General features: G+C 37.9%; 1 protein-coding gene across 1 annotated transcript in view; it reads left to right on the top strand.

Annotated features, from left to right (window-relative positions):
• The window catches only part of col16a1 (collagen, type XVI, alpha 1), a 111,961-nt gene that overhangs the window by 85,727 nt on the left and 14,406 nt on the right, over positions 1 to 11,828 (top strand). Inside the window, exons 43-58 of the mRNA XM_014019732.1 lie at positions 4,498 to 4,539; positions 4,708 to 4,827; positions 5,055 to 5,111; positions 6,748 to 6,819; positions 6,907 to 6,951; positions 7,602 to 7,646; positions 9,735 to 9,788; positions 9,882 to 9,935; positions 10,042 to 10,095; positions 10,170 to 10,214; positions 10,309 to 10,362; positions 10,445 to 10,480; positions 10,561 to 10,623; positions 10,716 to 10,787; positions 10,880 to 10,933; positions 11,043 to 11,087. Coding sequence (XP_013875186.1) covers positions 4,498 to 4,539; positions 4,708 to 4,827; positions 5,055 to 5,111; positions 6,748 to 6,819; positions 6,907 to 6,951; positions 7,602 to 7,646; positions 9,735 to 9,788; positions 9,882 to 9,935; positions 10,042 to 10,095; positions 10,170 to 10,214; positions 10,309 to 10,362; positions 10,445 to 10,480; positions 10,561 to 10,623; positions 10,716 to 10,787; positions 10,880 to 10,933; positions 11,043 to 11,087 — 912 coding nt within the window. The remainder of the gene's footprint in view (positions 1 to 4,497; positions 4,540 to 4,707; positions 4,828 to 5,054; positions 5,112 to 6,747; positions 6,820 to 6,906; positions 6,952 to 7,601; positions 7,647 to 9,734; positions 9,789 to 9,881; positions 9,936 to 10,041; positions 10,096 to 10,169; positions 10,215 to 10,308; positions 10,363 to 10,444; positions 10,481 to 10,560; positions 10,624 to 10,715; positions 10,788 to 10,879; positions 10,934 to 11,042; positions 11,088 to 11,828) is intronic.

Genomic DNA, 11,828 nt, shown 5'->3' with positions numbered 1-11,828 from the left:
GGGTTAAAGGGGTGGGGGATCTCATTAGCGGGCCAGGCGGAAATCACCCATAGGCCATATGTGGCCCACGGACTGTCAGTTGCTCATCTGTGGTCAAAACATCAATGCTGATTTCCAGTAAGAAATCTACTGTTCATTTATCATTTACAGAGTATGCAACATATATTTTTTTAGAGAGAAAATAGAGATTTGTGTTTTGGAAAGTTTATGAAGCATTGTGCAGATGGGGTTTCTTTGCTGTATAGCAATAGATGTTGAAATGACTGAACACCCAGCTGTAACGTGCATACAAATATGGTGTGCCTTGATGCATTAAGTGGAAAAGGGGAAAAAAATGTTCCAGAAATTGTTCCAGTTGTTGCTTAACCCCAGATCTTCAATGCAGTCATGTGCAAGAGTAAAGATACTCTATCATATGAGCATTTTCCAATTTAGATGTTTTTTTTTTTTGTTTCTTTTAGGATGCTCACAAATAGGTTTGTGTTTAAAATACAACACAATTCTTTCAGAAATCAAGAAGTTAGTGAGTCAGAGGATCATATAGTAGCATACAGAGAACTTTTCTTGGAGCAAGTCCAATGCACAATGCCTTGTTCTAACTCACATAGCAGCCAACAGTGTGCAGCATACAATGGCCTAACTAGGTAATATCTAGAGTTTGAACAATGTCAAATGGGTCAGTAATTGCTTTGATAACAAGCCAGGTGCTATTGACAGACTTTCTCAGAGGAAAATGTCTCACTTGTCCAATAAGAAACTGCCTTTCTTTTGCAATACTTGGGTGTGCAAAGTGAGCAGTTCTTGTTTAGAATAGATGGTGTGAATTTTGTGTTTGAATGGATTTTACTGTGCAGTTCACAAACTGAAAACTGGGACATGTTGCCTTTTTAGAAATGGTACAATCACTCACAAATAAATAAATATAAACAAAAAAAATCAGATAAACACCCACATGCAAGTGCGTGCACTGAAAGGTCTTGTGATTGTATTGCAAGAGTATCAGATCATATGGAAAATGGAGTGGGCAGCATACTGCAGTACCCCTCAGGCCTGGACATTGACAATGTAGCACAGAACAGATCCATACAGGCATTGCATTTTTAATGGCCAAGTGTACTCGATCCGAAGCCGAGCATCACGTGGTTGTTCAGCATTCATTTTTGTACATGCCTTTCATACATGTTGTCCACAAAACTGTTGAGGTTAAAGCTCCACAAAACTTAGCAAAAATGTTAGACACATCCCTCTGTGCACGTCTGTTTTAGCTCCATGAGTTTTTGGCCATTTGACTATCTTTCTAAAGGAACATAGCATGAACACATCTGCTAATCAAATGATTTAAGGGTCCAGTACACTCAATCCAAAGCAGAAAAATCGTTGTGCAATCACTTGGTTGTTTCACACACTCATTTTGTAGTGTTTGGCATACTCCTTAACACACAAAATCTGTACTCTATCTATCCATGAGTTTTGGGTTGTTTGACTATCTTTATACGTGTTGGATCTTGGAAGTGAGTATTGAAAGAAAATGCAGTGTCCAACCACTTTCAGCATTAACAAACATGCCCACGAACATCTGATCAACCACACAATGATTTTTATTGTAGAGGGAAGTGAAAAATTATCCTAGCGGGTTGCGACAAGAAGGGACAATAACAACTGCTCCACTCTTGATGTCATTACTTATGTCTGCTGGAGCCCGTTCTAGACATACCATATTCTTGTAAATTAAATCACCAATAACAACGTCTATGCATAGGCATACACCTGCTTACCAATTGGACCAATTATTTTGGGTGATTGACTTTTTTAATAAGTTCTAAAGATCTATAAAAATACATTTGAGCTGTAATTGATGCACTCATTGTGAGAAGAAAAAAATGGGAGCTTATTTTTTTGTTAAATACATGCTTACAAAGCGGCATGGTGGTAGTGCTGTTGCTTCTCAGTGAGAAGGTTGCAGGATTGCATTCCAGCCTGGGACCTTTTTAGGTGGTTTGCATGATCTCTCCGTGCACGGCTGGGTTTTTTTCTGGTTTCCTCCCACAGACCAAAAACATGTATGTTAAGGCGATTGGTTACTTTAAATTGTCCCTAGGAGCAAATGAGAGTGTACATGTTTTTTTTTTTCTCATTTGTCTGTATGTGGCCCTTTGATGGACTCTGTTTAGTGTCTGTCCTGCCTCTTGCACAGTGACTGCTGGACATAGGCACCAGTGACTCCCAGAAAGAAAATGTAGTTGGTGAAAATGGATGGATGCTTGTTGACGATCAAAACCATTATTGTTAACGTTATATCTTTGTGTGCAATTGGTGTTCAGTCTCTAAAAGACATCTTACCTGTTGTCCAGGGTCAGCGAGAACAAGTGTCTGTCCTGTTTTTGGTTAAAAAAAATCTCAATTTTGAGAAATTAATTATGGCAAGATAGCACTGGAGATGTCTTCTAGTTAAGAGTGTCTCCAGATTTTCCCCGTTTCTTTAACCATCTGCTGAAACCCTCACAAATGCACACACACTTTGGAAATGGTACAGTACTTTGCACCAGCTATTCTGAAGAAACAGGTTTTTTTTTTAGATGAAATGAAGATCACCCCATGTAATTTCTGTAGTTGTGTAAAATGGCATTTGGACAGGAAGTTGCCATACAAATTGAGAAAATTGCAGCAGAGTTAGATAAGCACAAGATCATCTGCTATCAGGTAGACAAACAGGCGATGGTATCGGAAAGTGGAGCCTCTGCTTGGTAATTCAGATCCACAGAGCTGCAGTGAGAAAAGCCTGTTACCGCAGATGAACACTGCGTGCTAATTTTAACAATATGCTATTTTGGCAGCTTTGACTTGAGCAATTTTGAAAACCAGGTGGGTGTCAATCTGATTGCAAATGTGGGAAATCACAGCCAAATTTACATTAGGGAAGCAAAACATCAGTCAAAAGATTTGTGTGTTTCTGTGTCTGTGTGAAGGCTGAATGTCTGTATGTGCGTGTGCTAGAGACACATTCAACAAACTTCATTTTACCAGTTTTTCCACATGACTGCATTATTCTTGCTTTGAGATAAAAAAGAGCATTAACAAAGCATGCACCAAACTTAAAATACGTCTAAACTTCATTAAGGGTTTGTCAGAATAAATTAGCAAATTAAACTAAACCATGAAAAGAATAAATTACCCATTTTACAATGTGACTGTCATATTTTCAATGGTAGAACTTTTATGCAATGTTTTTGCTAAGAAAAGAACAATGCAGTACTAGGAAAATAAAATCACCTCATTTCAGTTATAGGTTTTTATACAGGACATAATTAGCTGAATCTTGTTTTCATCAGGTACTAAAATTCTTTAAATCCAACCTCAAGTGCACAAAAAACATACCTAACTCCATCATGTCATTATTTATAAAAAAAAATACAAAATGGGGAATGTGTGTTTAAAAAAAATAGGATTTACAAAGGAAAGTAGTGCAAACACAGCAGGTTGTGACATGAAGGGGCAGACTCAAAGCTTCAAACAAAATAACACATTTTTTCTCATGCAATTATAACAATGAGAACCGATTTCAGCAGTTTGGATGTGGAGGCCTTAATTGTTTACCAGCAAGTGAACACCACTTTGAATGCTGGAAATTTAGCAGTTCTCTGGTCTGCCTGATGCACATCACCATGTGGTGATCACCAATCACAAAAAAAATCAGCACAGACACCTGAAATGAACTGTCAGGCCCAATGGTGTAGGATTGGTTTATGTTTATATTAGAGCCACAGTAGCCTGGCACCTTGCTTTCATTGAGTCAGCTATGAACATCTTGCTAACCAAAGTGTTCTGTAGTCTAATGCAAGGTTAGCTGGCATTAAAGGCTAGGCTGAAACTCTGTCACATAACAGGAAAATGACCACAACCACAGCAGCAAATCTACAACGGAATAACTGAAAACGAAAAGACGCAAGGTGTTGCCTTGGCCGAGGAAAAGTTCGGACCTCACCCTGATTAAAATGCAGTCGATAACATTAGAAGAGCACAGTATAGAAACAAACACCTACAAATGTTGATGAACTCAATCAACCATGTAAAAAAAGAGTGGGCTAAAATTTCTTTCTCATCAATGCAAGACAGAAAACAGTTATTTCACGTTATTACTGCAAAAAAAAAAAAAGTTTTACGAACTATTAAATTTGACACACTTCTTTTTCAGACAGTTTCCGTTTTGGCCTTGAAGAATGGAATCTGTTGTGTTTTTGAATTACTTGAACCTAAATTACACTTTTTTATAAAATGCTAAAAATAAGATATATGTTTTGTTGCTTGTTTTGTTAATATCCAGATGCAAACCCCTATATTTGAAATAGACTAGACTTTCTCTGTCCTAAAATCCAAGATAACTTTATGGTGTTTTAAATGTGGAAATGGCATGGTTAATAACAAGTGTTTCTGTGTATTATGTAAGTACCATATAGTCTTATTAAGTGTTTATAGCATTTTTTTTATTATTTTTTACAGTACTATACTGGACAGTACCCTCAAGACGAAACACAAAAAGAAGTAAGCTAAGCTCATTTTATTGGTGCATTTACTCAGAAAATATATATTTTTTTTCTGCCATGCAAAATACAGTGAAAGTATATGGCATGTGGTGTTAAGTAGCATGCATGTATAAATATATATATGTTTAAACATATATATGTATGAGTGTTTCTGTGTTTAACTCAGGAGGAATGTAAAGGGGACTGTTCCCAGGGGTCGCCAGGGGTACCGGGCATGTCTGGTGCCAAGGGGGAAAAAGGAGACCAGGGCAAGCCTGGTTCAACTGTTTTGGACAACTGTGACAGGGTGAGAATCTGAGGGGAAATTTGGAGTTTCTTGTTAACACATTTTTAGTTCGACATGCATGATTCTCTAATCTTAAAAATACACATGGTTACTAAGTAGTATCGCTGTTCTACTTAGATGAATGTGAAACCCATGGTTTGCATTACATTTGAGTATGCATGGCTTGATGTGATCCATTATATTGTGATCATTATGCATTCCTCTAACGACTTCTCGTCTGCATTTAGTGTCTGGAGAGGCTGCAGAGAGAACAGGCGACACAGGCGATGGTTAGTGCACATTGTGTAAGAAATTATTTATTTATTTCCTTCAGTTAACCAGGAAAGTCCCATTGAGATTAAAAATGTCTTTTTCAATGGAGTCCTGGCCAAGAGGCAGCAAAAAATATACATTTACATAGAGTTACACAATTAAAACACAATACAAGCAATCACTATTAAAATGAATCACAATTTAAGGAAGTAATCTCTAATGGCCTCAATTTGGACTTAAAGGTGCTCAGTGGGATCAGTTCAGTTAACTTCCAGACGTTTTGCAACATGTTCCATGTAGATGGGGCAGAGAAAACAAAGGCCCTTTTCCCCAATTCTGTACAGAGAAATGGGACAGAGAGCAAGAAATAATCATTTGAACGCAAGGAGTGTGAATCATTGTTTGTTCGTGTGATTAGATCACAAATGTAAGATGGTTGCAGCCAAAGAAAAGCCTTATAAATAAAAGAGTACCAATGTCCCAGCCTCCTGGTGGACAACAAAGACCATCCTACATGAGTAGATCACAATGATGAGTCAAGGCTTTACAGTTAGTAACAAACCTTAAGGAAGCATGATAGACAGCATCAATTTTTTAAGATATTATGCTGAAGCATTCATATATAACAAGTCTCCATAATCTAAAATGGATAAAAATGCCGCTGTGACAAGCCGCTTTATTAACCGTAAAAGAAAAATGTATTTTACTTTGAAAAAAAGCCCAGTTTAGTTTAAGTTTCTTCAAAAGATTTTGGATGTGGGGCTAAAAACTGAGGGAGCCATCAATCAAGAACCCACAATATTTGTATGTGTGAACCATCGCTATAATATTTCCTTCAAAAGTGGACACTGTGTGGATCATCAGAGGCACCTTTTTGTTGTTTGCAAATAGCATTAGTTTAGTCTTATCAGCATTGAGTACCATCTTTAGCTGCAGGAGTGTGTGCTGGACAACATCAAAATCTCTCTGCAGAGATTCTACAGCTTTAACAACAGTCGATCCAAAACAGTAAATAATTGTATCATCGGCATAAAAATGCATTTTAACATCTGACACATTTTGTCCTAATTCGTTAATGTACGTAATGAACAGGAGGGGACCCAAGATTGAACCCTGTGGCACCCCCTTGTGTAATTCATAAAATAAGAACACAAACCATCATATTTGTTACACTGAGTCATGCTACTTAAATAATTTGACAACAGGGAAACCACATGATCTGACATTCCCAAAAAAAAAAGTATGTATTTAAGACAGCGTGGTCCACAGTGTCAAAGGTTTTTGACAGATCAATAAAAAGAGATGCACAGAACTGCTTTTGATCAAGAGCAACAATTATATCATTTATCACTTTTGTGGCTGCAGTGGTGGTGCCGTGCTTTCTTCTAAAGCCTGATTGCAGTTTTGAGAGAAGTTCATTCGAATATAAAAATTATTTTAGTTGATCGCAAACAAGATATTCAAGCATCTTTGACAAAACACACAAATTTGATATTGGCCTGTAGTTAGTTAAAACAGTTGGGTCACCTCCTTTTAATAAGTGAGTAACAAAAAGCTGACTTCCGGATTAAAGGAACCTCTTTATTTTGCAAAATGCAAGATTCATATTCAAAACATGAATGCAAGCCTCCCGATATCTTTTTTTTTTTTTTTTTTTTACTCACACAGGGTGATCGATCCTGCACAGGAGCACCTGGAGTTCCAGGAACGCCCGGATCACCAGGATTCAAAGGGGACCCTGTATGGTTCTAGGTTGTGCATAGCTCAGATATCCAACAAGGCTCGAAAAAGCAAGATTTACTTTTCTGTGTTTTTTCTTTATTTTAGGGTGCACCAGGAGAACGAGGCCAACCTGGATCACCTGGAATTATGGTGAGTTTTGATTTCAACTGAGGGATTAAAAACAACAACAAAAAAATTGTCGCGTAAATAGTTAAGATGTTTCAGATGCTTATTTAAAAACACAATAAATCTGAGCATTTTTCTTGTTACATTTTTTAAAGACACATTTCACAACACTTGAAAAATACTGTGCACAAGTCTTTGTTTACTGCACGTGTCTCCAGTGCTCACTTTAAAATTCCTGCTAGGTTTTACCAACTCACCACTTTAAGATATTCCTCTGCAGTGTGCTGTGCTATCAGTGCATCGGTTTGGGAGAACTACTGTGAGGGAAAAGAATAAACTGTAGAACAGCATCGCTGGGGTTTTTTTGTCTCGGAGTTTAGATTTGAAGGGACTTGATTCAACAGGAGTGTGTGCCTGCCATCTCCCATGGGTTCACAGAGCCCCCTTCTGGTCAAGTAGAAACTTTTGCAGGAAGCAAATCTCTTTACTTCTATCACACAGAATATAAAAGCTCTTTACTGTGATGGCCAGTGCAGTAGTCAGTGAAAGGGAAAAAAAAAGCGTTTTTGGRCACGTCTGTKTTTTTTTTTTTTTTTTTTTGTGTGTGTGTGTGTTTTTTAGTGTGTTGTGCTTGTCCTAGGTGTTTGACAATATTATGAACTTTCTGTTCACAGGGACCTCCTGGTTTCCCAGGTCCTGGGGGTTCATCTGGTTCACCGGTAAGTTTTGAGCACTTTTCTTGGTGAGTCAAGATGTTACAAATATTGTGAGTATAAGGCAAAAATTGCAATTTACAAAAAAGAAAAGAAAAGAAAAGAAATACGTTTTTTTTGCCTTCCCGTGCAAAAGTTCAATGTATTTTGTATTGATTGCATTGAATGAGACTTTCATTTTGAAATATCTAATTATCAAAACTGGATGTGTCACCACAATTTAGGGAGATAGACAGTGGTAGTGTGTGGCTGCACAGAGTTAAAATAGCTACATATCATATTTAACTTAATTTGTGGCTGTGATATGGATAACTTTTGCAAGGGAACACACAACATGTTGCATGGGAATGCAAAATAAGAACGTTCCCCCCGTATCCCCATCCTGGGCGCATTCCTTATTTTAACAGGTCTCAATGGTGATTATTGTGAGAAAATGTGCAATTAAAATTTATTTATTTATTTATTTATTTATTTATTTATTTATTTAAGTTGTAAAATATTTTTAGTGCTTTTAACATAAAACCTGTATTCACAGTGAAATGTAAAATTATTCAAATTCGTATTCTTCCGTTGTTGTTGTGTTAGTTTAGTTTTTCCAGCTAAAATGTTTACAAGACCACTGACTTTACAAGAACCAGGCAATTCCCACAAGGTTTCCATCTCCTTTTTTTATATTTTTGGAGCTGTTCTTGAGATGTGGAAACAATCTGCTTGTGTTTCTCTGTGTTGCTTCCCTCCCTCCCAGTTGAGGCAAATGGCTGTACACCCTGAGTGCAGTTCGGCTGGAGGGGTTTTCTTGTTAAAATTTACTTTTTCCTGTCTGCCTCCTCCTCTTGTTCTCTTCAGTTCACTTTTATGTTCTGCAGAGGACAGAGGGATAAGTTGTTGAATGCAGTGCTTTATTCATTTATGTTTTTAACTGAAAAATAAAACAAAATATACATTGTAATTACTAAAATGAATGAATGAAATTGGAGATGCCAGAAATAGAGTGAACTGGCTTCAAGTAGAATGTGTGTTCCTGGATCTGAAACTGAAATAGATTTTGTAGCATAAAGGGATGCTTCCACTGTGACCTCCACTCTCTTTTTTTCAGCAAGTATTCTGTGAAAGAGGTTTTTCTATTGGCTGAATCCATGGATGAGGTGTTTATTGGAATATACACTCACGGCCACTTTATTAGGTACACCACGCTAGTAATGGGTTGGACCCACTTTTGCCTTCAGAACTGCCTCAGTTCTTCGTGGCATAGATTCAACAAGGTGCTGGAAGCATTCCTCAGAGATTTTGGTCCATATTGACATGATGGCATCACACAGTTGCCGCAGATTTGTTGGCTGCACATCCATGATGCGAATCTCCCGTTCCACCACATCCCAAAGATGCTCTATTGGATTGAGATCTGGTGACTGTGGAGGCCATTTGAGTACAGTGAACTCATTGTCATGTTCAAGAAACCAGTCTGAGATGATTCCAGCTTTATGACATGGCGCATTATCCTGCTGAAAGTAGCCATCAGATGTTGGGTACATTGTGGTCATAAAGGGATGGACATGGTCAGCAACAATACTCAGGTAGGCTGTGGCGTTGCAACGATGCTCAATTGGTACCAAGGGGCCCAAAGAGTGCCAAGAAAAGATTCCCCACACCATGACACCACCACCACCAGCCTGAACCGTTGATACAAGGCAGGATGGATCCATGCTTTCATGTTGTTGACATGTTGAAAAGTTACATTTATTTTTTGTGACAATTTGGAGATAGACTTATTTTTTAATGATTTGATGCTTCATTGTTTGTTTAATTTTTATTTATTTATTTTTTGTTTTCTTACTTTTCTTTTTTTTTTTTTTTGAAAAAGCTGGACATTAGATTCATTTGTAGAGACTTTTTTCATAAAAAATGAACATTTTTTTGTAGAGACAAAAAATAATTCCCATACAAGCAAATTATTTTCTGTCTGTGCTTTTTATGTTTATTTGCCCTAACTTGTTATCTTACTTTTATTTTACACCAGAGAAAATGACATTGCAGACGCATGCATCCTATTCTCTATCTCATTTTCCAATCCGTCTCCTCTGCCATCGTTCTCAGGGTCAGCAGGGTGAGCGTGGGTTGCCTGGCCTCCCAGGATTAAAGGGTGAACAGGTGCGTGTTTGACAACTCGTTTCACAGAAATTATAACATATAGGAAAATAATTGGTTTCCCTGTTTGATGAATCGTGTGATCTCCCCCCTCAGGGCCCTCCGGGGACACCTGGTTATCCAGGAAGCATGGGACCGCCTGGACTGCATGTGAGTTTTCTCCTCATTAAAAAAGAGCTAAAGAACTGAAGACATCCTGACAACTTTCACTGACATGAAAGCCGACAGCCATTTACTGCGCTTTTGTATTTGTCAGGGGCTGAAGGGTGAACGCGGAACCCCTGGAAGCTCTGGTCAGAAAGGGGAATTGGTAAGCCGCCCATGCTAAATCAACCTGCAGCTTGTGCTGTACAGTGCAGACTAACATGTTCTTTTTTTATATAGGGTCCTCCTGGTACCCCTGGATATCAAGGACAGGCTGGCCCACCGGTTAGCGTCTTGCTCATAAATTTGTCCTGGCAGTAGTTAGAGTCAGACCATTTGCAATTTCAAACTGCAATAACTTTACCTTCCATGTCTGCAGGGCATTAAAGGAGACACGGGACCTGCAGGATCGGCTGGTGAGAAAGGCGAACAGGTTTGTGTAACACATATAAATTAGTGCAGTAAAATTCTTAGCTGTCAGCTTTAATTAAATGTTTTTTTTTCTTTTATCCAAGGGTTTCCAAGGACAACCAGGATTTCCAGGACCACCAGTATGTAAAATCTTCAACTTGTCTTTGTTTGGTTGTTTGTTTTTAACCTATGTAATACATATTCAAACGTGTAATTTTAGGGCCCCCCTGGTCCAGCTGGAAAATCAGGAAGAGAAGGTTCTCCTGGATTGAAGGGTGAAAAGGTCAGTACAGATTACACGTTTAACTGCTCCCAATGCGTTTGCCCTTACAATCATTACACGTTGGACTAAAAGTCATTGTTAAATTTCCAAAGGGTAATGATGGTCCATCAGGCTCCCAGGGACCAACCGGGCCCCCAGGCTCACCTGGTTCTCCAGGATTGATGGTACAGACACCATCTTTTTTCTTTTTGCAACACATATAATCACAGTTTTATATATTCTGAACTAGCTTTGAGGTATCTGTATTTTTTAAAAGGGCCCCCCTGGCATTGAGGGAATAGATGGGAAAGATGGAAAACCAGGCCTGCGAGTAAGTCATACCTCCTGAATCATACGACTAAACACACATAGAAAATCCCCACAAAAAGATGTGTGTCAAGTTTAGTTTTTGATTTTGATTTTTTTTTTTTTTGTACCAGGGAGAGCCAGGTCTTCAAGGCCTGCAAGGACCTCGAGGAATACCTGTAAGTATTATTTTAATTACTGGATTTCTTTTCTTACTGTTTTTATTCATCCACTAAAGTAAAGATAAAGAAACTTTAAAAGACACCAAACTTTCATCATAAATTTTAACATGATGTGGTTCAGCTATACACATAGTGCAGTTTGTCTTCAGTTTGAGTGTATAGAGTCGATCTGCACAATAAATATGAGCATTGACATTGCAATGTACGTGTACGCAATAGTCACACTGCAGGTCCTGTATTGTAGGAGGCAAGTAAAATCAATGTTATCTAGGGACTAAACCAATAAACCATAACCAGGGTAAGCCTGCTGACCCACCGGTCCCTGCCAACTTTTACTGAACTTGTGCACAAGATAGGTTAATGTGAACATATGTTTATATATTTTAATAATATTTTATAATAAATTAATGATATAAATCTAAAAGCTGCCATAAATATATTATCAAACTGTTGGTAGGCAGTGACACAACTGTTCATCTTCAAACTCCCGCTCCAGTCATTAAAGACATTGTCAAACTGCTCTGCTCATGTTTTTTCATATCGCAATATACGTACATTGTAGGGTTAGAAAAAAAATTGCAGTGTCAGTTTTTTTCTAATATTGCTCAACCCTAGTATATGGTAAATAATACATGCACTCAGACTTTTATTTTTCTTAAGAATAAGATAGCCTGCTCTCTCCCATTATATGTCCTCAGATGCTTTTATTATATTTAGTCATCTAGAACTATTTATAAT

This window comes from Austrofundulus limnaeus, unplaced genomic scaffold (assembly GCF_001266775.1).
Source record: "Austrofundulus limnaeus strain Quisiro unplaced genomic scaffold, Austrofundulus_limnaeus-1.0 Scaffold228, whole genome shotgun sequence".
NCBI classification, from domain to species: Eukaryota; Metazoa; Chordata; class Actinopteri; order Cyprinodontiformes; family Rivulidae; genus Austrofundulus; species Austrofundulus limnaeus.
The sequence above is the reverse complement of the archived record's forward strand: the minus strand, read 5'-3'. Positions and strand labels throughout refer to the sequence as shown.